Source organism: Aphelocoma coerulescens, chromosome 21 (genome assembly GCF_041296385.1).
Source record: "Aphelocoma coerulescens isolate FSJ_1873_10779 chromosome 21, UR_Acoe_1.0, whole genome shotgun sequence".
Taxonomy (NCBI): domain Eukaryota; kingdom Metazoa; phylum Chordata; class Aves; order Passeriformes; family Corvidae; genus Aphelocoma; species Aphelocoma coerulescens.
Window position 1 is genome coordinate 4,461,837 of NC_091034.1, and position 24,566 is coordinate 4,486,402.

The window sequence follows — 24,566 nt, forward strand, 5'->3', positions numbered from 1 at the left end:
GGGAAAGCCCCCCGGAGCATGATATAGAACCCAAATATCTAAGACTAACTAGGTATGACCTACGATCAATTCCATAAAGTGGTCCTGAAAGGGGAGCACTCCATAGCTGTAGGAAAAGCAGCACTTGTGCAGGTGGGGAACTTTTGTACAATGCAACAGTTGAGTGACAACACAGACAAGAGTGAAAACCAAACCATGAGACAGTTGAGTCGTGAAAGCTTGGAAGTTGCTTTAAGCTGTGAAAAATTAGATTTCTGTAACAAAACCTGCTACTGAGGCAGGCTGTAGAAAGCAGAAATGAGGACTGTGAAGGACCTTGAGGTTAGAAGGGCTCACCTAAACCAGCAGGAAGTGAAAGGAGCAGGAATATTTAATGCTTGAGTCTTAAGAGTCCCATTCTCCAGTACATTTTGAGCACAGCTTCCCAAAATATCTTAGCAGTTCAGTTGATTCTTTTTTTTCCAAAAATACACTTCTAAAAAAAGATAATATTGCTTAAATTCAGAGCTATTAATAACCAGTAACGCGAGCAGTTCAGTCTTTCCCAGAGCCATAGCATGCCGCACATTGTCTTCTATGTTTATAAGGACAAACCAGAACAGCACAGAAAGTTATGATAAAAGAGACCTTGTCCCATTTAACAAGAGAAGATCTGGCCATACTGGTATCACTGGAGTCTACTTTCAAGGCTACTTTAGACCTTCTGATACAAAAATCTTTTCTAGAATTATTTTTTCCTGCCATGGCTCACTAAGATTTTCAAACACAAGAAGTTGATTTTCTCTAACCCATGAGTCACCTTTTCAGGCACCCTGAATATATTCAGTCAGACACCCAAGATTTACAAAAACGTTTTTGCTAGTATTTGTCTCTTCTGTGTGCTTACACACCTCCAAGTAACCAGAAGAGCTTATTCATCATTTCAGAGAACACAACAGCAGTAATATCGATGTTTTCAGAATACGAAAAATTAAGTGCTTAGAACTTTAATCAAGTAGAGATCTGTAGGCTTCTCTGACCGCTTGAAAGTGTAAATTGAAAGTGCAGGTCCCCTGGAACACCACCAGATGGTAGATATTCTCAGTATAAATGTGGGGAAAATAAGGATGACTTGTATACACAGGTGGAGAAAAGTTATCACTTCTGTTATTTGTTATACTTTTGGGAAACCTTATACTTAATCTTGAAGGTAGAAAGGTCCATATTCTAGCTAGTTTGGTATGTAATTTGTTCTATGTTTTTAATTTTTCTGTTACAGATAAAGGGCTCTAACATGTTATATGGGAGCCTTGATTTTTCTTAAAATAACCCCCAAACGTACACAGGTGTAACTAGTCTAGCTTCATTATAAAATTAAATGTTAATACAGCTAAATTAGAATTAATTTAGTCAAATAAGTCAAAGTAGTTTAAACATATTTGAGGTTTTCTTACTACTAAAATTAGAGGCTTCAAAACTGATTATGGTGTACCTACACAACATTGTCTAATATAAATGCATCTTGAGTATTCCAGGTGGAAAAATCACTGTGTCCTGTTATTTTTCAGTCTGCTGTTGCTTGCCAAAGCTAAGCATTACTGCAGAGGTGTTCAAATTCCCTGGCAGTGTGTGTCTTCCAGATGTATGAAAGGTTATCTTTGCAGCTACGTGTCTTGGAAATATGGTGGATTGTTCTTAAAAAACTTTGTTTTTATAAGAGTGGACAGACAGGTGATTTACTTGGCTACTTGTTGAGGAAACCTTCCAGCTTCATGGAATGTAATAGGATTCTTCTGTCCTGATGCTATATGAGTACTTTTTGTGTTCAGCCTTACTGACGGTTTTAATATTACTCATTGATGTAAATAATCAAATAAATGTAAAACATTTCTGAACTTACTCTTACCTGTAACTGTATTAATGTCTTCCATTCCCCTAGTTGGGGATTTTCCTCTGGAAAAATGGCAAATTCTTAACAATTCCAGTCCTAGCCTGGGAGGAATACACCTTCGACTGCATTATGCATAGAACATTCAGGGGAGAGAAAAAATAAGGGCAGAGACACTGTTATGTCCTGCAGTACAAATACAGACATCTCCCAGGAGGTGATTATGGAAGTTTTTTTCCACTCAGGTACTTGCTCAGAAATTGCAGTGAGGAAAAACTTGGTTTAGATGGAACAGTACAATTGATATGCAGCACAAATGGGTCCCAACCCAGAGACAGACAGCCTGGGCCCCTCAGGGCTGCGAGGGTCAGCCCCCACATCACCTCAGGGACCCAAATCATTTCCCCTCAGCCACCTCGTCGGCTTTTTTTTTGTTTGTTTTCAGTCACAGGTGAGAACCTTGTGGAGCAGCTTTACTACAAAAGATGAAAAAGACTAAAAAAAAAAAGCAATGGGAAAGAGAACCTGGAGAACCTGTTGATTGTCTGGCAGAGAGTGGTGGATGGAGGTGGCTGGGGCATGTGGTGTGATCTGCGGGGGCTCAGGGGATGGAGGGGGTGGAGGGGATAAAGGGAGTAAAGAGGCTGAAGGGGGTGAAAAGGGATGAAGGTAGCGAAGGGGATGAATGAGGGGAAGGCAGTGTTGGGGATGAAGGCAATGAAGGGGGTGAAAGGGGTAAGGGGATGAAGGTGACAAAGGGAAGGAAGGGGGTGAAGGGAATGAATGGAATGAAGGGGCTATGGTGGATGCTGGGGGTGAAGCCATTGTAGGGGATGAAGGCAAAAGGGGCTGTTGGGGATGAAGGTGATGAAGGGCTGCAAGGCAATGAAAGGGAGGAAGAGGCTGTTGGGGATGAAGGCAAAGAAGAGCTGGAAGGGGCCGTTGGGGATGAGGGGGATGAGGGTGATGAAGATGATGGGGGGCAGGCAAAGGCTGTTGGGGATGAGGGCGATGAAGGGCAGGAAGGGGCTGTTGGGGATGAGGGTGATGAAGGGCAGGAAGGGGCTCCGGGGGTCCCGCGGCGGGCCCTGCCCGCGGCCTCCCCCCAACGTCACTTCCGAGGCTGGAGACAAGATGGCGCCCGGACGGTGCCGGCGCTGAGGCCGCTACGCCGCCAGCGGGGCCCGGGTGAGCGGGGGGCGGCGGGAGCCGCCGGGCGCAGCCGGGACGGGCCGAGCGGGCGCCGGGCAGAGCCGGCGGCGCAGGGAGGGGGCCCGCCGAGGCTGCTGCGGGTGCGGTGCCGCCCCGAGGTCCGCGGGGAGGCGGCGGCCGGGGGCGTGAGGGTAGCGGCGGCAGGTGCGGGACCTGTGCCCGGCGGGACGCGGGAGCGCCTCGGGGAGGGGAAGCGAGGGCGGAGGATGGCGAGAGAGGCCGGCTGGAAGATGATGCTCCATCCCCTGGGCGGCTTTTTCAATTTTTTTATCTTGAAAACGCTGCCTCGGAAGTGTCGGCTGGCTCCGGCCGCTGCCAGCCCGATGCTGAGAGAACTCTGCTCTTTCAAACTGTCTTCAGAAGTTCTGGCACTTCGCAGGCCCCAAGGCTCACGTTCTGCCAAGCTGGGTGAGCAGGGCTCGAAGAAATTAATTCCAGAATTGGTTCCCTCACTGCAAATGTCCGTCTATGAATTATTCTCCTAAGTCAGAGAATAATTCATGGTGGTGCAGTAGTACCGTGGAGGGAAAAACATTTGGGGTGGGATGAAAAATATTCATGTAAGACATTTAGAACAGCTCAAGAGATGTATCTTAAGTGCGTTTTTTATTTGAAGCCAGAGCAGCCTGTGGAGCATTGCTGATAACCATCTCATGAGCAGGTAGCTGAAGTATTCAGTGAAGTTTCCAGTGGTTTCAAATTCATATGAAGCTGCAAAATTTCCATTCCGAAGCAGTAAAGAAAACTTTAAGTTGTTTTCAGCTGTTGAGGAGGGAAGATAAGGTGGTGTAGCTGCATCTGTTAAATGATCATTCAGTGGCAAGAGAACTACTCTTCTTATTTCACATTTCAGTGAGCAGCAGTGGACAGCTCTAGAGAACAGCAGGGCTGCTTGTGCTTCTGATGCTGCCCCAGTTTGCTGTTCCCAGTCTGTGCTCTGGACTTTGAGCATGTTATTTGGATGCAAAGTCTTTTCCAGCTTATTCAAATATACTAAATAGATTAGGGGAACTGGAGATGTACAGCAGCGTGGTATGTAATTATTATGTTCCTCACCAGGAACTGTAGTGATGGGACAAGAAGTAATGGTTTCAGACTGAAAGAGGGGAAGTTTAGGTTAGATACATGGAAGAAATTCTTCCCCATGAGGGTGGGGAGGCCCTGGCACAGGGTGCCCAGAGCAGCTGTGACTGCCCCATCCCTGGCAGTGTCCAAGGCCAGGTTGGATGGGGCTTGGAGCACCCTGGGATAGTGGAAGGTGTCCCTGCCCATGGCAGGGGGTGGGGCTGGATGAGCTTTAAGGTCTCTTCCAGCCCAAGGCATTCCATGATTCTATATTGTTGTCTTATGACGCTTACCACATTTCAGTAAAAATGATGAGCATGTTAAGAATTCAGGGCTGCTTTCCTTGGTGTAGAGAGAGATTTCCAACTGTGGAAAAGCATGGTGGTGAATCAGTGAGAGCATTGGCACTCTTCAGATGGAGATCTGCATCACTGATAGATGAGGGAGTGACTTTTAAGAAACAAAAGCACTTTTGGACTTGCAGAGACAGCAGTGAGAACCATGTGGAGGTACCTGTTGGTTTTCAAAGATATGGCTCCCAGGATTTTCTGGGACAGCACTGCCTCCACAGTCTATGGCATAGGCCATAAAAATGTGGCACTTACAGTGAAACCCTAGTTATGTTAACTGAAGGGCATCATTACTTTGAATACAGTATCTTTGCTAGAAATGCCATGACAAGTATGGTGTTTGGAGATTCCTGAGTTGTTGCTTGTTTTATGGGAATCCAAAGAACACTTTCTACCAGCGCAGCATGGAAGGTGGGGAAGAATGTTCCAGTACTTCTGTGCATTTGTATAACACATCCATTTTTCACTATTGAAAATTTTCTTGAGAATGGACGGGAAGTAAAGGAGAAAGTCTTTTTCTGTAAAAACTGAAATGGCTCTGGAAGTCCATCCTGTAATGCAGTGATATCCCCATTTCACTGTTACACATAAAAGCCTTGATCCTTAGGGGTAAAGAAGTAATATAAAGTGTATTAAAAGGGAGATGCTGCTTACTGCATGTCTCTCGAACTTCTGTTCGAGAGACATGCAGTAAGCAGCATCTCCCTTTTAATACACTTTATATTACTTCAGAAGTTCGAGAGGTTTAGACAAGGCAAACCTGTTTAAAGTACTGCAATATCTTTGCTGTTGAACTTGTTAACATGGAAAGGGCAGATATGATCCTGATACTTAACCCCCCAAATGACATAATTTCTTATTCCAATGTATTTCTTCTCCACTGAGAATAAGCTGAAAAATATTTCTTCTCTGCCTCTGTATAAAACATGCTGTAGTCAAAAGTGGGAGGATGAGTCCTGTGTTGTAAAAGGAAATGACTGAAATCGGCTTTTTCACATAGTAGTAAGTCAGCAGAGTACTTACCTGAGAAAATTTTCATTGGGTTTTACTGCATTTGCGAGTCAAATTTAAGTGCACTCATATCTGAAGATTAGAATGGTGTTTCTGCATATTTGCATTTGTTAGAGACTTGTTATTTTCTGTTGACTTCTCTTGACTAGCTGCTGTTTGATTAAGAAACTTGGGGTTTGTGTTGTGTTGGTGATTTCTTGGCTTATTTTCATGGTTACCTGAATAAACCTTCCTGCAGTATAACAGTTTATTTGGCTACGTGGCAGTAAGCAAAGCCTTTTTTCTTACTGGACAATAGGTCATAGATTTTAGTGTTTAGAAAATCATTGTCTGCCCATTTTTTCTCTGTTCTTATTCAGACAGCCTTGGGTAGCTGAAAATGTCTTTGCATTTAAGTGCCTGTCGATAGAAACAGGGTGCCCTGTCACATGAATATTTTAATCTGTCAGAGTTAACATTAACTTTATTTTTTTTAAATTGGCAAGCTTTGTTTCACCTAATGCATGGAAAATTCATGGATGAGAGTATTTCAATATTGAATTGAAAACATATAGGTGTCCTGATGTTTAAAAAATGGTCATGTGCTGCAGCTAGAAACTAAAACAAAGCCAAGAGCTGTGTGATATCCCAGCCTGAACCCCGGTCATTAGGAAAACAGGCCATGGAGACTTTCAAGTTGTTCCTGGTTCTCTAATGAACATGTTTTTACTGGAGCAGTGACGTAATGCATGTCCCATTTTCAGCTTCCAAAATAGGATTGATACTCTCATGCCTGGTTTTTCTTTTCTCTGAATTGGAAGCAGCATTCTCTTTCAAAATGCTTTTTGATTCTGGGATTTAAAAAAACCCCACATACAGAAATGATAAATCTAGCTTATAAAATCAGAAGATAGTCTACTTAGTAAAATCTAGGAATGCTGACTAGTCTGTTTCAGTCTGATTGAGTTGGAAAGGGATGATCTGCAATGCTGGTTTTGAGTAAAATTACTTGCTTTTGTTTGCAGACTTTATTCCTAAGAAGTTATAGGTTTTCTAATGGAATATTTAAAATTCTGAAGCACAGATTCAGAAATAACGTCAAAATACTTTTTGCTTTAAGCATTTTGTTTTAGAGACCACAGTGTTTCCTTAAATACAAATGTCTTGTATATTCCTACCTGAATAAATATAATTTGTTGCCTAAAACTGAGCCTTTCAGAAAAATAAGTTTTTCTGAAGCTCTAAGATGAGATGATCTACTCCATCTTTTCTCTTGTTTCCCAGATGCTTTAATGTCTTGAGTAAGTGTGTAGTATTTTTGTACTCATGAGATACAGCAGTAAGTGGTAGTTTAAAATCAATATGACTTGGCAATGTTTTCTTAGAATTAATTTTGAAAATTTGGGTTGCTGGTGTGCATGCTTTACTTTTGGGATAGAACCTTTATTATTCTTTTCTTAGGGATTTCAGTGAATGGCTGAAGTTCACTGTGGTAGATGTTCTTAACAATATTCAGGTCTTTAATAGTTTATATTGCTGTTGAGTTTGGAGGAAAGGTTGGGTGAAAATACTTGTTACCTGTATTTGATGGAGCTGCTGAGTGACTTTTTCAAAGTACTGATGCAGTTGTGGACTGTTGCTAACTTTAAAACTGATTTAATGGGGCCATCACTGTGCTTTTAATAGATGACAGAGTCCCCTGGTGACACATCAGAGCAGCATGGTTTTCTTCGGGGCTTTCCTGGGAAATCCTGCATACCTGACTGTGTGTATTCATTAGTGTACGGAGCCAGAGCTTGTTCCTGCTTGCAGTGATAAGAGTAAAGACCTTGTGGGTGCTCAGTGATTGTGCTGGGAACTAATGTTTGGGCAGCAGTTGTAGAATTCACTTCATATTTTCTTGAGTTTGTTGAACTTCGTGTACCAAAAGTTAAACCCCAAGTTTACTGTTACAGATGCTTCTGTTCTTACAATGTTCCATTTCGGTAGAAAGAAAACTAGTGGCTGTACACAAGACTGTGTATAGTATTAATTTTATTTATTTTACCAATTAATCTTGCTTTCCACATAGTTGAGTTCACTGTTAACAAAGTAAGTGATGTGGAAGAAGGAAAAAAATGCAGAATTGCAGGTATAAAATTTTAATATGAAGTGTGTATTTTAAATAAATAGCTTTAAAAATACTTGTTGAAGATTTTGGTTTACTACATTTACTACAAATTTAATTTCTCCCCTAATTCTGTTTTATGCTCAAGTGGTTCCACTGGTAATTGGTAGTTGAAAGAATATAGAATAGTACAGTCTGTTAGGAATCTGCCTAAACTGTCTTGTGTGGATGTTTAACTATATCAGTATATTAAGATTTGTTGTCATCTCGTAAAAAATACCATTGAGAGGCTTGGATACAACCAGTTGTATAAAAGTTGAATAAAATATTTACAAAATTTGTAAAAATACCGTTATTTTTGTTTTGAAAATTCTTTGTTAACTATTAATTCTAAGCAAAATAATTTTGTATTAGTATATGAAAAAGAAGAAAAGTGTATTTTTACTGCTCAAATGAAACAAAATAAGAAGATTTTGTCTGCTTTTCACATTTTTAATGTGATTTATTTAATAACTGGGCTAAGAAAGTTCAGCTTGGAGGAAATTTTCAGCTTGACAGGACTTCCCTTTAACTCTGCACCCCATCACTTTATTGATATTTACTTGTCTCAGATTCTACACATTCAGTGGTGGATAGTGATGGTGTTCAATGTTTGCTTCTGTAAGACAGTCCTTTAAATCCTTATTGTCTGTGTGTATCTGGAGCTTTGGGCTAAGTGTGCAGTGTTGGAGATGAGGGGTCTGCTTCAGAGGACTGTCATTCACCACTGTAACATGGGCAATTCCTGCACTTGGGTTCCTAGATTTCTTTCCAGATTTGTGATCAAAAGTGATTATGTAGACAGCTAAGCCTGTGGTGTTGAGGGAATTATGATCTTCTGTGAGAGGGAGGAGAAAAGGTAGAAATAGGCAGGTGGAGATAATAACAACATAAACTTGTGCTAAGTATGGCCTGGTGCTCCTCAGGCTGTGCTCCTGTGTCCATAAAAGGTTCTTGCTTTTCTTGACTTTATGTGAGTAATTGTATAAAAATATTCTAACAGTATAGAAAAATGAGACATTTGATACTAAAAGTAAGTTGGGTTTCATACTAGGAAATTATTTGATGCCTCTCTTGCTACACAAAATATTTCATTTATAAAACGATGTTGAGTGGGTTTTGTCCCAATGAACAATGAATAAGAGTGCTGGGTTTTTCCCTGATGTTCAGGTCTCAGCTCAAGTACAGAAGTTTATACTGACTCCAACACTGAAATAAGTTAGGAAGTTAGTAATAATGCATTCCAGAAGGAAGGCTTTTCTTTGGATGTGTACAAGCTGTTCAGATGGAGCTCCTTATCCTGTAATGGTCTCTGCTGGCAAACTTTAAATCCCACAGTATCAGTTGCAAAACTGGAACTGAAATACAGATGTAGCAGCTCTTTGTTTAAATGCTCACGTAGTATGGAAACACCGGGACAAAAGGAGTTAATCCTGGAAGAGCTGTATACAACAGAAATATCATTTCCAAGGACATTTTTCCTTTTCTTATGGATTTCTTAAGCAATGTAATATTTGAATGATGCTTGGCAGTGTTGTCACTTTTGCACAGCATTAAGAATTCTTTCAGTGCAAAGATGTGAGGGATTATGTGACATTTATTTGGAGTAGATTTTTACTTGAACTTATTTTAAATTAAATGTTAGTACTTGTGCAGATTACTTAGTAAAAAAGTTCAGTTGATCATTGTTATAGCAGGAAAACTAAAGACAGGGAAGAAATAGCAGTACTTGAATAAAGTGCTTTAAGTGAAGAGGGACCAGTTCACTTCCAGAATGGGGATCTTCATTTATTGAAAATTCTTTATGACCATGGGACTAAAAGTGCTTTTGGCCTAATTTGCAAAAGAGGCTGTTTTGTATGTGTTGACAAAGAAAGGAAGTGAGTTGATGTCCTTGACCCTTAGATATGGCATCGTTCTGATTAGTTTTGCCTCAAGTCATGAGTTTCCAAATTTGGTGCCTACTCGAACTAGGGATTTTTGTCAGATACCTTTTGAAATCTCAGGCTTCTATTAAAAAGGAATGTAAAATGCGTTAGTGTAATAAAATACCTCAATACAGCTCAATTTTAAGGAATATTTTCCTGTTTCTAATATGGAAGAGTAGAGACTCAATACGTACATTTTTAAAATTTGAAAACCACATAGGGCCTTCCATAATGCTTTGATATAAAATTCTAAAGAGATCTGACTTCTAAAGTTCTTAAAAGTACTCAATCTTGAGCAAACTAATTTACTATAAAAAACAAATGGAACAATCTTACCTGAGCACATCTGTCACATCATCATTTAAAGTGGGAAAAAGATTAATGCTAGATACCCATCTTGAGATTATTCAGACACATTTGAGCTGTAATAAAAAAGCTGTAGCTCGGAGCAGATTTTTTCTGAAGCAAAACACTCCTTTTCTACAGATGATTTAGGAAGAGAAACTACAGCTCTGTATGTTCTTTCAGTTCAATGTAAATTTGTACACGGGTACATATTACAATTGTCTGTTTTTCTTTTTAGGGTTCATGTAATCAAAGGAGTTTCTTTTTGTGTGTATCTTTTCAGAACAGCAGGAATTCAAAATGAATCAGGTGAGTAGAAATGTAAGACTTTATCAAAATACTTAGAACAGTTAATTATTAATAAGAAAAGTAAATCATCCACTAAAAAAAATGTTCTTTAAAATCTTCAGTTGCATTAGATTTCATCATCATCCATTCTACAGCATGTATGCTTGTGAGATGTCTGTTATTTCATGGATTTGAGGTTTTTGTGAATTCCCTTTAATAGTGTATAAGTTATTACTCCTGGCACCTCTTCTAAGAACGCCTATCCAGAAAATTCTATTTCCTCCTGAACCTGTACGTAATAATTCAGTTCCTTATAAAAGTGGTTTGAAAATTGAAGGCTTCCATTTTTAAAAATCTTTTTATAATCACTTTCCTTTTTCAAATGTGCAGTAAACAGTCTGCCACAAATTTATTGATTGGGAAATCTCACACTTTTCTGGAATCTCCTGGAACCAACCAAGTGGAGAGACTGGGAAAGCATGTTTCCTTTGTGCTCTATGGAGTCACGAGTATCCTGACTGGAGGGTGTTGTTCTAATCAGCATTTTATTCTGCGTTTGTTTATCCAAGTAGTCCATCAGTTTGTCTGTCACACAGCTGTATTACTTAGAGATATAGAAAAAGTATGTGCTGCCTCAAATTTTCCTCCTTCTCTCTCTGGCTGGTTTTACCAAGCCCCTTTGGCATGGGCATGTGATCATAGGGTATCACACTGCAGGAAAGCCGTTTTTACTTTGCTGAAAAAGTCAGCCATGAACAGAAGCTTTATGAGTCAGAAACAACCACAGTACACAGTTTTATAAAATGCTTTGTATACTTCAGTGCCTGTAGCCAGCACGTGCTTTTGTTTTCCTTATTTGATCAGCAGCAGGCCTGAATACAGTTAGCATTTGCTGAAGTGTTTTCTGTGAAGTCATAGAAGTATATGCATAAGTAATTACAGCATGGATTGGGTTAGTGGGATGTTTCCTCTTGCTTTTTTTCTCTGATTTAAAGTAAAAAGTCTTCAATATGTTTGTACATATTAAAAAGGTAAAAAGCAAAATATAATCTCTATCAGAGTGTTGAAATACTTATTGTAAAAATACATACTTGTATTATATCTATAGACAAATAATTTATATATATAAAATAGAAATGACATTTGCATTAGCACACTTTTAGACATTAATAGTCTATTTTGGGGAGCAGGGTTAATTGTTGCTTCAAAATTTTTGCTGAGACTTGAAATGTTTTCACCTGTATGATTTGTTTTGATGCACTCAGTGGCATGAAGCCAGCAGCCTATTGCTCTCTCTGCTTGAGGAATAATCCTGCTTTATTAGTCATTCCAATAAGCTTTGGATTCTGCTAAAACTCTGAAAATTGTAGATCCTAATCTGTAATTGTTATTGACCGTTTCCTTCCCATTTGTGTGTCCATATCCCGTCATGGCCTGTCTGTTGTTGTGTTCCTCCATGCTGATTCGTTTCTAGAATTAAATCAGATTTCTGTGCTGTATATATGACTGCTCTATGATCTCATTTATGCCGTGCTGTGATGTGTGTCATCTTACAATTAAAGGCTGAGATGACCCTTCCTCTGGGAGTTCTTACAACAGGTTAGGGTCCTTCTTGGTGTTTCTGGCTTTCACCTTTGGTTTCCAAAGCACATGGAGCCCATACGGCTTTTAGTTGTTCGCTTGCCATTCGTATTAAGTGTATTTAGCATCAACCCTGTGGTGTTTTTTCTTGCAGTGCCCTTGTCATTTCATTCACTGTTGACAAGTTGTAGTGCCAGGTCTGTGTAAGAAATGTTTTTGCCTGATGCCAAACATCTTTCAAGTGGTTTGTTCTCATATTTCTTTGATTCTGCTTGTCTCTGCTTTTGGTGTGACTTTGGTGACTGAAACTAACTGCTCTGGTGTTGATTCGGTTTATGTGAAAAGACTGTTAGTTTTGTGGTTTATCCCAGAGAAATCTTGAAGTAGTGAAGGAAAACATTTTCATAAATATTTTGATATGACCTTCTTGTTGTAAGGAGAAGGAGGATTAAGAAAAACCCCATCTGTTGTTGGAATTTATGGTTTTGGGTTTCTTGGAAGATTGCTGTCTCAGGATAGGCAGTATTTGTCCTCTTTTAAAAGGAGATCTTCCTCTAATATGTAAATTAGTTTGTCAGAATAGCTGAATAATTTATTTTAAAAACACCAAGCAAACATGGGGTTTGATTGGTTGCATTTACTACATTTCAGACTGCAGTAAGACAGAATAGAAGGAATTTGGTTGATACCTGGAAAACAGCATGGGCAGTTACTTAAAAAGTGCTGAGGAATACAGGAATAAATGACACCTGCTCTTGTACTTAAACTTCCTCCCCCCATTCCTTCTGAATTTTTCAATGATTATTTCAAATATTTCCAATACCTCTTTAATTTTCAAGCACACAAATGGTGTGAAATTGTGGCAAAGACCGGTAGCCAGGTAAGGTGCCTGGACAAGGAGAGACCTTTCTGCTTTCCTGTGCTAGCTGGCACAACTCCTCTTCCTCAACTACCTCTTTTAACTTCTCTGCCATCTCCTCCCTCCCTCTTCAGTGACATCCTTTCCTTTATCTTCTCGGTTATCCTAATGCTGTTTCCACCCTAACATGATACTGACCTGCTATCTGTCATTCATTGCAGTGTTCAGGATGGTTTCTTTCCTTTTCGCTCCAATTTCTGACCACCTGTAAATACTTGTTGCAGGTGCCTTTTCTACTCTGCTTGTTTGTAACATTATGGACTATTCTGTGGTTGGTTCATAAGTGCAATTAGTTCATAAGTGGTGTAAAAAGTTGCTTAATGTGTTAAAAGGTACCGTCAGAGTGTCTGAACTCTGGATTTGATGCAAACAGGAAAAGTTTCAGTTAAGGCACCACTTCAGCCCTCATAGGATCCTTTGGCATTGTTCTAAAGACACTTCATACTGGCTAATTTAAATGCTAGAATGTAATTTTCTGATTAACTTCAGAGTAAGAAGCTTAAAAGTGAAACAGGCTTTAGGTGTTTTTGTATTCAATCTTGCAGCCTTGGAGGGAGTGAAAAGTACTGTGTTAAGGCTTCAGATAAATGCAAAAGTTGGCTGTAGGACATGCACAAGTGCTCTACCCTTATCAAGAGGTGAATTTTATAAACAGGAAAATAAATTTAAATGTGATTGTTAAGTCTTGGTAGAAAAGTGATTGAAATACAGTATTTCTTTTTGGTAGACAGACATTGCTTGGGGACAAGTTGTGATCTGGAAAAAATTTCAAGTAGCTACATCTAAATTGCAAATAAAAAGAGATTGCACTGATTTGACTGAACTAAATTGTTTATTTTCCTGTTTTGAATTTGATTACTTATTACCATTCATTTGAGGTGTGAAATGTATTGTTGTGTAAAGGCCATATCCAGTTTTCTAGTACTTATGAAATCCATTAATATGATAAGTGTTGGATGAGTCTTAAGTGTTCTCTGAATGTCCTGCTAATCTCTGATTTATGCAGGTAGGTGCACAGTAAAGTTCTGGTTGTATACTACTCCATACAAATACACTTCTTAAATGGTAGAACAGTTTGGGGATATTTACGGTTAAAAGGAGGTGTGACTATTAAGAAGTATACGAGGAAAATCAAAGATATATCACAGTGCTGGACACTTCTGTCTGAATCAGTTGAGTCTCACTTTTCAGCTTTGATAGGTTAAAATTTATTTGCAGGTTTGAGATTTTTAGCTGTTCATCAGCAGTTGAGGTTTTTAACTGCTCATCAAACCCCAAACCAAAAACAACACTCTCCAAGGAAACTAAACCCCCAAATGAAACCCAGCCAAAAAAACCATCCTGCTTTTAGCTTGAAACTGGAAGTGCACCATTCTGAGAGCTGTCAGCCACCCTCTTCTATGTCTGTATATAATTTGTTAGAAACCACTGGGAAAAATAGGCTCGGTTCTCCCCTGATGAAATCCTAGGGTAACGTACTGGAAAGATGTTTAGGTTTCTTTGATATGCTGAGAAGAGCATGTTTCTTTTTCAGCTGAGACATGGCTTCTTGCATATCAGTTCAAGGCAAACAGATGTCTGAAAATCAGGCTGCTTTCATCAGTATTTTTCCTTTTGGGTTGTTGGAAGAGCAAAATAAAGCTTTGCTCTGCTTTGAATAGACTTCAGCTATTCTAACTAATGAATAAGTATTTCTCCTTGGTGTCTTCACTCTTGGACGGGAAGGGATTTCTGGCATTCTCTCCCTTCCATAGTTTCCAATTTGGGGGTCTTTCTCCCCTACAAATAGCTCTCCGGGAGCTCTCTGTGCAGCTGTTAAGGCTTATGAAGGCACCACTAGAATAACCTTGCTCTAACTCCAGTTCTGTCATTTTCCTCGTTGTTGCAGTTAAAACTGGCAGATTTGTTCTTGTAACTCCACTCAGCAAATTGGGTTTTCAAACGTAGGGAATCATTGCCATAGCAGCACCCTGACGAAGACTGGGTGCTGAGGAGCAAAGGCTGAGAAGCTTTATCTCTTTTGCTTTAGAGATAAAAACCATGAAATTTGATAGCATATTGAGCTGCATTTTAAAATACATTTCCAGTATATTCAAAATTCAGCATATTTTAAAAGTACTCACTGGAAAATACTCTGAGTATTACTCAGTATATGAAAACTACTATTGTATCTCTGCTTTATAGGTAAAAGCCAGAATAATTTCCAAAAAATCTGAGTTTATTTGGACAAATTTCTCGGTTTAACCTCTCCTAAAAATGGTTTCAGAGCTCAACTATAACATCCTTAATATTAGAGTTGTTCCTGCCATTACCACCAGTGTTTGTTCCTGACCAGAATGATTAGAGCTCCATGTTAGAGGGCAGGGAGTTTTTTTAGGACGTGGTTCAATAAAGGCCTAGTTCTCACCAAGCACAGTTCTTTCAGAATGTAGACACATTTTATAGGAATCTTTGCATTCTTCTAACTTTGAAATTATGGTAATTTCTATCAGAAATAGTGTTTTGTTAATTGTAAGTAGGTAATAGGGAGCAGGTTGTTTTATGACAAGTGTGAGTAATAACAGTATGAACAGTACTATAAAAATAAGATTGAACCTTGGAGGCTCCTTAAAATGGAACTAATCACTTACTGGGCAGTAAATAATTTATTAGTTTTATATTGCCTATCAAACTTTAATATAAAAATATCTTAAAACTTCTTGTATTAATTATAAGCTGCTGGCTAAAGTTCTGAGCTGTTGCTTGATGTAGGAAATGTGAGTAACATTTATGATACTGAAATAACTATTTAAATCCCTTTGTTCTCTTTAAAAGCTGCTTTTAGCTTATACTCTTTGTTGCAGAGCAGTAAACTTGACATGCACGTACTTTAATCACCAAGAACTGTAGGGACAAGACGAGGGGGAATGGCTTCACGCTGACAGAGAGTACGTTTAGAGTGGCTGTCAGGAAGGAATCCTTGACTGTGAGGGTGCTGAGGCCCTGGCACAGGGTGCCCAGAGAAGCTGTGGTTGCCCCTGGATCCCTGGCAGTGTCCAAGGCCAGGTTAGACGGGGCTTGGAGCCACCTGGGGTAGGGGAAGGTGTCCCTGCCCATGGCAGGGGGTGACACTGGATGAACTTTAAAGATGCCTTTGAGGGGCGTCACCGCTCCAGGGAGGAATCTCCACACGCACTGCAAGAAGGGGTATGTCAGAGGAGCCTGTTCAGAAGCGGGCCTGGGCTTTTCTAGGGTGAAGTGCTGGACTGTCAGTCAGGTGTCCCCAGGCCGCTGTGCCAGCTCAGCGGCTTTAGGCAGGTTATCAGTAGTATCACTTTTCTGTTCCTTTATCGGGTACTTTATCAGCTCTTCGACATCTTCTCCTAACCCTCAGGATGTTTAATTTTGGGATTGATGAGTCTGCCTGGTTTTAGCATTATTCAACACCAAAAGCAGCATGTCTCCACCCCCCTCCGTTCACCACTGATAGCTTTGCAAATAGGGCATTGTCTTACCCCACTCCAGGCAGAACATCCTGCTACACTGTGGCAGAGTAGATGGTGTATCCCAAGTGCAAGTTCCTAGTGTCTGAGTTGGAGTAGTTAATTTACTGCAACACTCTCACTTTGAACAGCAGAGCAAGTAACTTACCGGGTTTTTCAATTGTATGCACTTGTTGGAACTTTGAGTCTGGTTTTCTCCTGAAGGTACCTTTTAGTCTTTCTCACAAGGGGTAGTTGGTCACTTAAGGCAAGATGAGGAACTATTTTAGTTCGGTTTTGGGGGACTGATTAGGCTGACTATGCCCGTAAGTCATCCTTTGAAAAAGGGAAATAAATGATTGCTAATGAATATATGTGGAATTATCCTCAGTTTGGAAATTTTACTTTGATGCAAGTCAGAAGGTTTTGAAGCTTGTGTGGGTTGATTGCCTGCTGTGTAGTTGTTTTTGCCTGTTAATGGTGGTTGGCTTTTTGACTTGTAGAACACAGCTGACTCTCCTGTTGCTGTGGAGACCTTGGATGATGTTCCTGAGCACGTGCTTAGGGGCCTTCCTGAGGACGTGAGGCTCTTCCCATCTGCTGTTGACAAGACTCGGCTTGGTGAGTGCTACAGCTGTGAAAAGAGAATGAAGATTTTTACAGTAGCTCACATAAATTGGAGTTGCTGTGAAAGCATGGATCCCTCCTGTGCTGGGTAGAGATGATGTCTGGTGTATTTGAAATAATTCCTCTTGGGAAGAGTGGACAGCTCCCCAGTCCGAGAGACACATGTAACAATCTTAAGAAATACGAATTGTGAGTAGAAGATTTGCCTGAAATAACTTAGGTTAGTTTTAACTCCTGATACATATCTCCTCAGGTGTCTGGGCAACAAAGTCAATTTTGAAAGGCAAGAAGTTTGGACCATTTGTTGGTGACAAGAAAAAAAGATCTCAAGTTAAGAGCAATGTGTACATGTGGGAGGTAAGAAACAGTCTGTAAATGGAAAAATGTGCCTGTCACCAGGTCAATATTTTGTTTTTAGCTTTTACTTTTTCCAGATATTTTAGAAATAGACTTGATATAAGGTAATTGCTATCTATTACTGCCACTACTAAGAGTTATTTATAGACATTTGGATGGAGCAACCATTCTGAATTACAAAGCTTTATAAACTATTGGCATTGTTTGAAATTGCTGTATTTTTTATATGCTGTGTGTGGATCACACCTGTCCTTAAGAATTTTTTGCTGATCTTTGGTTTGTTCGCTTGAACCCTGAGTGCAACTGAGCGCTGTCAACTGCTTATGAAATTAGGGAAATTAGGAGGATATGGAATCTTAAGGAAGCCACATCACTCCTCCTCATTTTGCTCTTTGAAAACCAGCTTTTGGAGTTTTCGTAAGAGTTCTCAAGTGTTGCAGTATTTCTTGTGCTGGGCTTGCCTTGAAGGAAGTGTTGTCTGGGTAGCTGAACAGCTCTGGAAGCTCCACTGGTAGTCAGGAGACCTTGGATATTATGTAGATTTCAAAATGTAAATGTCATAATCTGGAGCTGAATCCCATCTACAGTGTCCTTAAGGCAGTTCATCACCACCTCCAAAGACTTCTTCAGTCTTTCTGAAGACAAACACAGCACATGGTTTTAGCAAAGTGAATAGTCAAGGAGGGGAGGGGTGGAGGAACTGTGGCATAGAATGTTCTGGAACATGGACTTTTAGGCTAAAGATACTGATAATGGTCATCCATCCTTCTGTCTCCTTGCCTGCAAAAAGGGAACTCCTTAAAACCCTGAAGACATGCACAGAGCTTAGTGTTAACCTCTATCAGAGGAACTGATCTAGGACATTCCCATAAATGCAAATTTCTGTTTAGAAATGCAATCAAGTTTTCAAGTATAATGTTTGTTGCATTGAGCTCATGCTATCACAAACTCCACTGCATAAGGTATCTCCAGTTTTGATCTGGTACTGGAACATTTGGTGAGATTGAATCAGCCGAGTAAATTATTGACCTTACAATTGTGTTTCTCAGTGCTGAATGTTCATGGTGGATATTTTTTTCAGTTTGTGTTGAGAAATGATAGTTGCAAGTGAGCTGTTTCAGAGTTTCCTAGTTTGCAATGCAGGTGATAATGGGAACCCTTGTTAGATTCCAGAGTGATTGTGTGTTGCTTTAATAGTGATTTTAGAGTTAGAAAAAAAACCAGCTAAAATGAGACTGCAGCAGTTGGTCCCATATGCTGATATCTGAAACCAGTCCAGAATCTCAACTGTTGGAAAATATGGTTTGTAGAAGGATGGTGGTGTGTAGGAGCAGTTCAGTATATGGAGACTCAACTTAGGGAACAACCTTTTCCACAAGCATTCCATTTACTTCTTTAGTCAAGTTAATATGAATAAAAAGTAAGGCTTCTAAAACTGGCATCTCCAGTCAATTTCAAAGATTTTGAACTGTCATACCAGAGGCTCATTGTAAAAAAGATGAGTTGTGTGTGACAGTGTATGCCTGTGGTGTCTGAGGAGAGAACATATTTTCTTTTTCTACTGGAGAAAAGCCACAGTTGGGAAAATGAGAACAAGTGTCTGGAAAAGGAGGGAAATGCTGGTTCAGAATGACTGGCACAGCTGTGCTGAGTAGGTTTTGTTGTGGGTACAGGAATCACTTAAAGTCACAATGTTATAGAGAGGAGTTGGAGCTATTTTCTTTCTCACAGTGCACAAGGCCTTTAAACAATATTCTGTGAATTAGACTGTAATGTTCTGTAAATTAGAAAAGCAATAAAGTATTTTGGTTTGTGGAAAACCTATAATAAAGTAACATAAAAACATAGTAAGGTTATATATATATATGTATAAAAGTAATCAGTAATTACATTTAGACATATATTCAATATCTGTTTAGCTCTCCCACAGCATTCTTTGGCTCTCCTCTTCCATTTTAACCAAAAGAATTGCTTTTGCAGTCTCATCTGGGACATTCTTTATGCTTTCATATTGCAAGGGCTGGGTGTGCTGGTGAACATTCTTTACAAAGTCAGCTGATGAAATCCATGCTGGATTTCATAATGTCATTTTAGTAAGGGAGATATTTTCTGTTTGCTTGGAAAGAAAACTATAAGATAGTTGTGGTATATTTATTAAAACTTCACTTTTATTGATAAAATTCTGTTTCATTAAATCAACAGTATTATCAGCACAAGAAAAAGGAATTTATTAAATAGGGGTTTTTCTAAGCTGTTGTGGAAGTGTACGTAAGATTGAAATTGGAGAACGGTTTGAAAAGCCTTGGAATTACTTGTACAGTATCAGAACATAAAAAGCTACTACACTGTAGAGTTTTGGACTTCTAGAAAAACAGAAAAGAAAAAATACCCGCTGATAGCTCTTCTTATAGGCATCTAACTTGGATTATAGGAAGAGTGGGAGATGTATAGTATCTTGAAAGAGAAGCAGAATTGCCTGTCATCAGAAAATAGTGAAGGTGTCAGTCCCCTTCTTGCTTTATTGCAAGTTGTCTGGAAATGTAAGCCAGGAGTAGGTGTCAGCCTTTTCCCCAAGAACAGAAACCAAAGAATTTACACAGCATCTTGGAACATGCAGAATTTTATTGACGTGGTCAGTTTTTTAAGGTGGTCACAAGATTTCTGAAAGGTTAAAATGTTCTTTTATACCCTAAAAAGAGATTAAAGTATGCTTCCCCGTATCTTTCCAAATAAAGCAAATGCTTCTAGCTTCTTTATTGTTACTTTTTCCAATTCCTCAGATGGTAAAAATAAAGCTCTGTGGCCTTCATACCTTAAAATCAGTAATTTTACTAAATGCAAAATCTAAAGTATCATTTCAGGCTTGCCAAACTGAAGAGAAAGTGTAAAATGTTTTAGGGATTTTGGCTTTTGAGCCCAGAGCCTTCAGAGATGAGATTGCAGGCCACATGTGGGTTTTTTTCCAATTGTAGCAGTTTCTCTAAAAGATTGCAGAAGAGCAGCAGCACTTTGCCCGCTCCAGCCCTGGCTGTGCTGTGCCCTTTGTGTTGTCTCTGGCCTGGGGTGATACCAAGTACCTTGTGTAGCTGTGAAATGCAGTGTTTTAATGCAGTGGTGTGAGCAGGTGTCCCTTTGTCTGCTGTCTCTCTCACAGGTGTATTACCCAAACCTGGGCTGGATGTGTGTGGATGCCACCGACCCAGAGAAGGGCAACTGGCTCCGCTACATAAACTGGGCCCGCTCAGGGAAGGAGCAGAATCTCTTTCCTCTGGAGATCAACAGGACCATATACTACAAGAGTTTAAAGGTATCACTGTCTGAACAGCTGCTACTTTGTTGTCTTTTATTATTAAACCGCTTTACTCTGCTTTATTAAAAAATTTTTTTCTTTCTACTTTCATTAAACAGAGTTTGAAACATTTTATGAAATATATTTAAAACACTGCAAATGCTACACATCATTGGTGTAAATTCTTATCTGCCAATACCGTTGACATTAAGATTTACTGTTAAACTACAGGATGTTTCAACAGTAAGTCTATCTTATTGGCTAATGATTTGCTGTAGCACCAAATTGGATACAAACTAGAATGAAAAACTACAGCATATATGAAATAAATATTATTCTATTTTTGTAGATACCAATACTTTTTCTGCTGAGGATGTTTTTGCAGTAATCAGTTTTTATGGTCTGTGCATCTTATGACAAAGTTTGGCTGTCAAGACACTTTTGTGGGTAGCTCCATGAAACTATTTCTCATGGTTTTATAGCATTTCAGTTTTGTTCAGGGAGTGAGGGGGAGACAGGGAAAATGATGTAGTTCCTGGAGCATTTTATTTCCCAAAACAAGAAAAAAAATGGTTTGACTGTAGTGGTGGAGCATGTTAGGTTAAGAATATTGTGGCTTTAAAGTATTTCTTGAATCCCTGATCAAGACCTCCTAGCAGTGAGTGTGTGTAGCTTGACTTTTTTTTAATTTAAAATACTTTTGGGGGTTTGGGGTATATGCAGCCTTGTTTTTGCACTATTGCCGTTCCTTCCATTTCCTTTGTGAGGCCAACAATATCTGTTAGTAACTGGTATTTGCTTAAGAAAACATTGAGTTGATCCCATGCAGTTTTGAAGTTTATGGGGCAGTACAGCAGTAGGTAAATGTTATATTTGAGGTCACTCAAGCTAGATTGAAAAAACCTTCTAAACATTTTCTGAACTTTCTAATGGCATTCAAGGAGAGGTTCACTATTGTCAGCCAGACTACTGACTTCTCTGCAGTGTTTATTCCCAGAGGGCAGACTCCCAATATGTCTCTGTAGCCAGCCTTGATTTCTCTAGACTCTTTATTTTGGATTTCCTCTGCCTTTGCCCACAGTCTCACTAGCTCATTAATGTAAGTGTGCTTTTGGAGTTGTTCTGACATTTTAAATTTCTCATTGAATCTTTTCTGCAAAAGTTTTAGTCCTGACAAAGACAAGTATTCGTGTATTAAAAATTTGTTTATTTGATGCATGATATTGCACTTTGGCAAATTACTGCTTGAAGAGGCTGAGCACTGCTGACAGAATAACAAATACTTTGTCTCAGCACTGGAATATCCTTTTATTCCTTTGACTGTTGTCTCTTGCAACTTGATGAACTTTATCCCAGTCACACCTTACTGCTAACCGAGACAGAGGAAGGCATGTGATAAAGAACATCTTAAATGTCCTTTTGCATATAATGTTAGGGTCTCTACACTGCCATTTCAAACCTCCTGTAAATTTACCAGCCCAGGTATCAACACATGGTTCTTTCCTGATCTTTATCATAATTCATAAATTTAGGGGAGTTCCACTTGCTGACAAATAAACAGCACAGATTTTATTTACCCCCAAAGGAGAATTCTAGTGGCTTGTGTGTATTTTTGTTCTGCTTTACCTTGAAGCATTGAAAGTATAGTCATGGGGTCTTGTTTTTCCCAAGGCTTCCTTCAGCTTTTTGTAGGTTTTTAATTTGTAAGTTAAACAGGCTGATTTCCAAGCGTCATTGCTAAGATAACAAAGTCCAAGTTTGCTTGGTGTAGAACCACCTTGGAACTGTAGAGCTCTAACTTCCCTGTTCCCTGCTCTCAATGAACAGTTACAGAATAGAACTTGAGTGAGCACAAGCAAATGCTGTCCTCTTCCATCTTCTCTTCATCTTTACTGAAGGGCTGAGGGGATTTGTAAGCTGCTTTGCATCTGCTTTCCCCAGGATGCCTGTGTGAGAGCTGTGGTATTGCAGGGGAGCAGCTTAAACTCATGATGCAGTTTCAGCTCTTCCTGCCTCTGCTCATGAGAGGAGCTTGCTGTGTAGTGTTGTTCTGCACACAGGATGGAACTTGAATTCTAGAAAAAGTAAAATACAGTGAAAACTCAGTTTCAAAAAGTCTTCTAAAGAAGCTTGGCTATGAAACTGTCCTCCCTGATTAAAATGAAATTAATTTGATTATGGATGACTGTTTTGCCAAACAGGTTTATAATAACTCAAGATCCTCCCTGTTACATAGGAGAAAGCAACATAATGTTGGGTTATAGAGTGTGAAAAAATCACACAAGTAAATGTTCACTTTGCTTATGTTTGGTCAGATGAGGCCACACCCAGGTGCAGAAGCACAATATCACAGTACAATGCAGCATCTGTAGTGAAAAATTGGTAAGGTTGGGCAGGCAAATGTCCATCTCAGTCTGTACAAGACGCATTGCAGTGCTTGAAAGTGCACAATAATTGACTTTTAGGCAATCTGTGCTGGAACCTCTTAGGTCACTTAGGTTCAGTTAATAACTTGTTAGGATATTACTCTGAAAATAACAAATTCTGAACTTACCGAAAGCCTTTTGAACAGAAAATACTCAGATTAAGGACTGTTAAATGTTGCAGTTAAAACAAAAAGCACAAAAAAGTGTGTGGGAATTATTAACCTCATGAACCTTCTCAAAATTCATACCTCTTTTAGCCAGGCTGTTCCAGCCTGACACTGTTACACCAAGGATCTGTAGGGAATAGTTTGGAGGAGTTGGGTTTTGGAGTTGTTACTAGAGGATGTCACGAGGAAGAGTGGTGGTACAAGTGGCACTTGCTCAGTGTAGTCCTCTCGTATTGCTACTGAGGGAGCAGCTTTAATTGTCTGGTTTTGAAGCTGCTGCTGCATCTCATTTTAGAAGTACAAGGTTAAAGGGCTTAATTTAGGTTCTAGAGCAGTCACAATAAAACTTAATTCATCAAGTTGAACGTTAGCTCCAGCCATGCAGCCAACAAATTATGTGCTTGTTACCACCCTGTGTTTGCATTGCCTGAAATCTCAGCCAGATCTTTGCTCTGGCTTTGTATATTTTTTAGATGATAAGAGTTTTTTTGCATCAGACAGCTCTGCTGCATTCCTTGCTGCTCACCAGCTACAAGGCCATGCAAATAACTTTGCCACTATTTATCCTATCAGGCCTCTGGAACTCAAAGAAGCCAAACCATAGGCTTTGCTTATAAGTTAAACTTTTCCCTTAGTTTTTAGGATCTTGCACCTCTTGTTGTTCCAGTGTCTGGGGGTATGATGATAATTATCACCTTTATCATGTGCTGTGAGACCTACTAAAAAATGGGCTGTAGAAGAAAGAAATCCTACTTTGGTTCTTGAGACAAAATTCCCCTTTGGCTTCAGACTGGAAATAATAGTCTGAGGACACCCTTTGCTCTGATGTAATGACTAAAAATAAGACCTGGTCTCCACCAGCCCCATATTCATTAAGCCCTGAAGGAGGGGGATTGTAGTTAAGGCATTTACATTTTTCTTGGTTTTGGGTAAAATGCTTCAGGAAATGAAGAAACAATGAGGAAGATTTAAAAAGTGAGTCAAAATACATCTTTAATCTGCCAACTTGGGGACTTACTAGTTTGAGTCTGATGAGACTTTAAGGAGCATGTGAAATGAAGTGATCGATAGAGTTTCTTTTATTGCCAGTGCTTGGAATATGAGTAGCATTTGCAGTGATGCCCATTTGACTAATATAGGGGTGGTGTTTGTTTGTTTTTGGGTTTTTATTTGATTAAAAAGAGTAGAAATGATCAATTTGGAATGGCAAGCAAACCTTGATTTTTGTAATCAAGTGGATGTGTTGAACATGTTGTAATTATCTGTATTCCCGTTAACACACTCCCACAGTCTTTTCCTGGATATTTAGATTTTATTCCAGATCCCTGCTTTAGTGGCTGCCTGAGCAGTTACTTATTATTATATTATAATTAGTTAATGTTATTTAATGCCTTGTATAAAGGTAGGTGTGTTTGTTCCAACCTGATTACTCTCTGAAAAGAACTAACTGTGAATATCCATAGAAGTGAGCACTGGGATTTAAATCAGTGTCACTATTTAAGGCAAACCACAATTTGGGACATTACAGCTGGAAGGTTCAGCTATAAA

General features: G+C 39.4%; 1 protein-coding gene across 4 annotated transcripts in view; it reads left to right on the plus strand.

Moving 5' to 3' along the window:
* Nucleotides 1–2,989: 2,989 nt before the first annotated feature.
* The window catches only part of PRDM2 (PR/SET domain 2), a 64,898-nt gene continuing 43,321 nt past the window's right edge, over nucleotides 2,990–24,566 (plus strand). For 2 of the 4 annotated variants that reach the window (XM_069034675.1, XM_069034677.1), the window contains exons 1-5: nucleotides 2,990–3,055; nucleotides 10,142–10,212; nucleotides 16,656–16,773; nucleotides 17,033–17,136; nucleotides 20,291–20,443. In XM_069034675.1, the coding sequence (XP_068890776.1) occupies nucleotides 10,204–10,212; nucleotides 16,656–16,773; nucleotides 17,033–17,136; nucleotides 20,291–20,443 (384 nt within the window). In that variant the 5' untranslated portion in view covers nucleotides 2,990–3,055; nucleotides 10,142–10,203. Of the gene's footprint in view, nucleotides 3,056–3,426; nucleotides 3,488–10,141; nucleotides 10,213–10,797; nucleotides 10,814–16,655; nucleotides 16,774–17,032; nucleotides 17,137–20,290; nucleotides 20,444–24,566 lie in introns of those variants that run through there. The other 2 variants (XM_069034676.1, XM_069034678.1) reach the window with 2 other exon arrangements.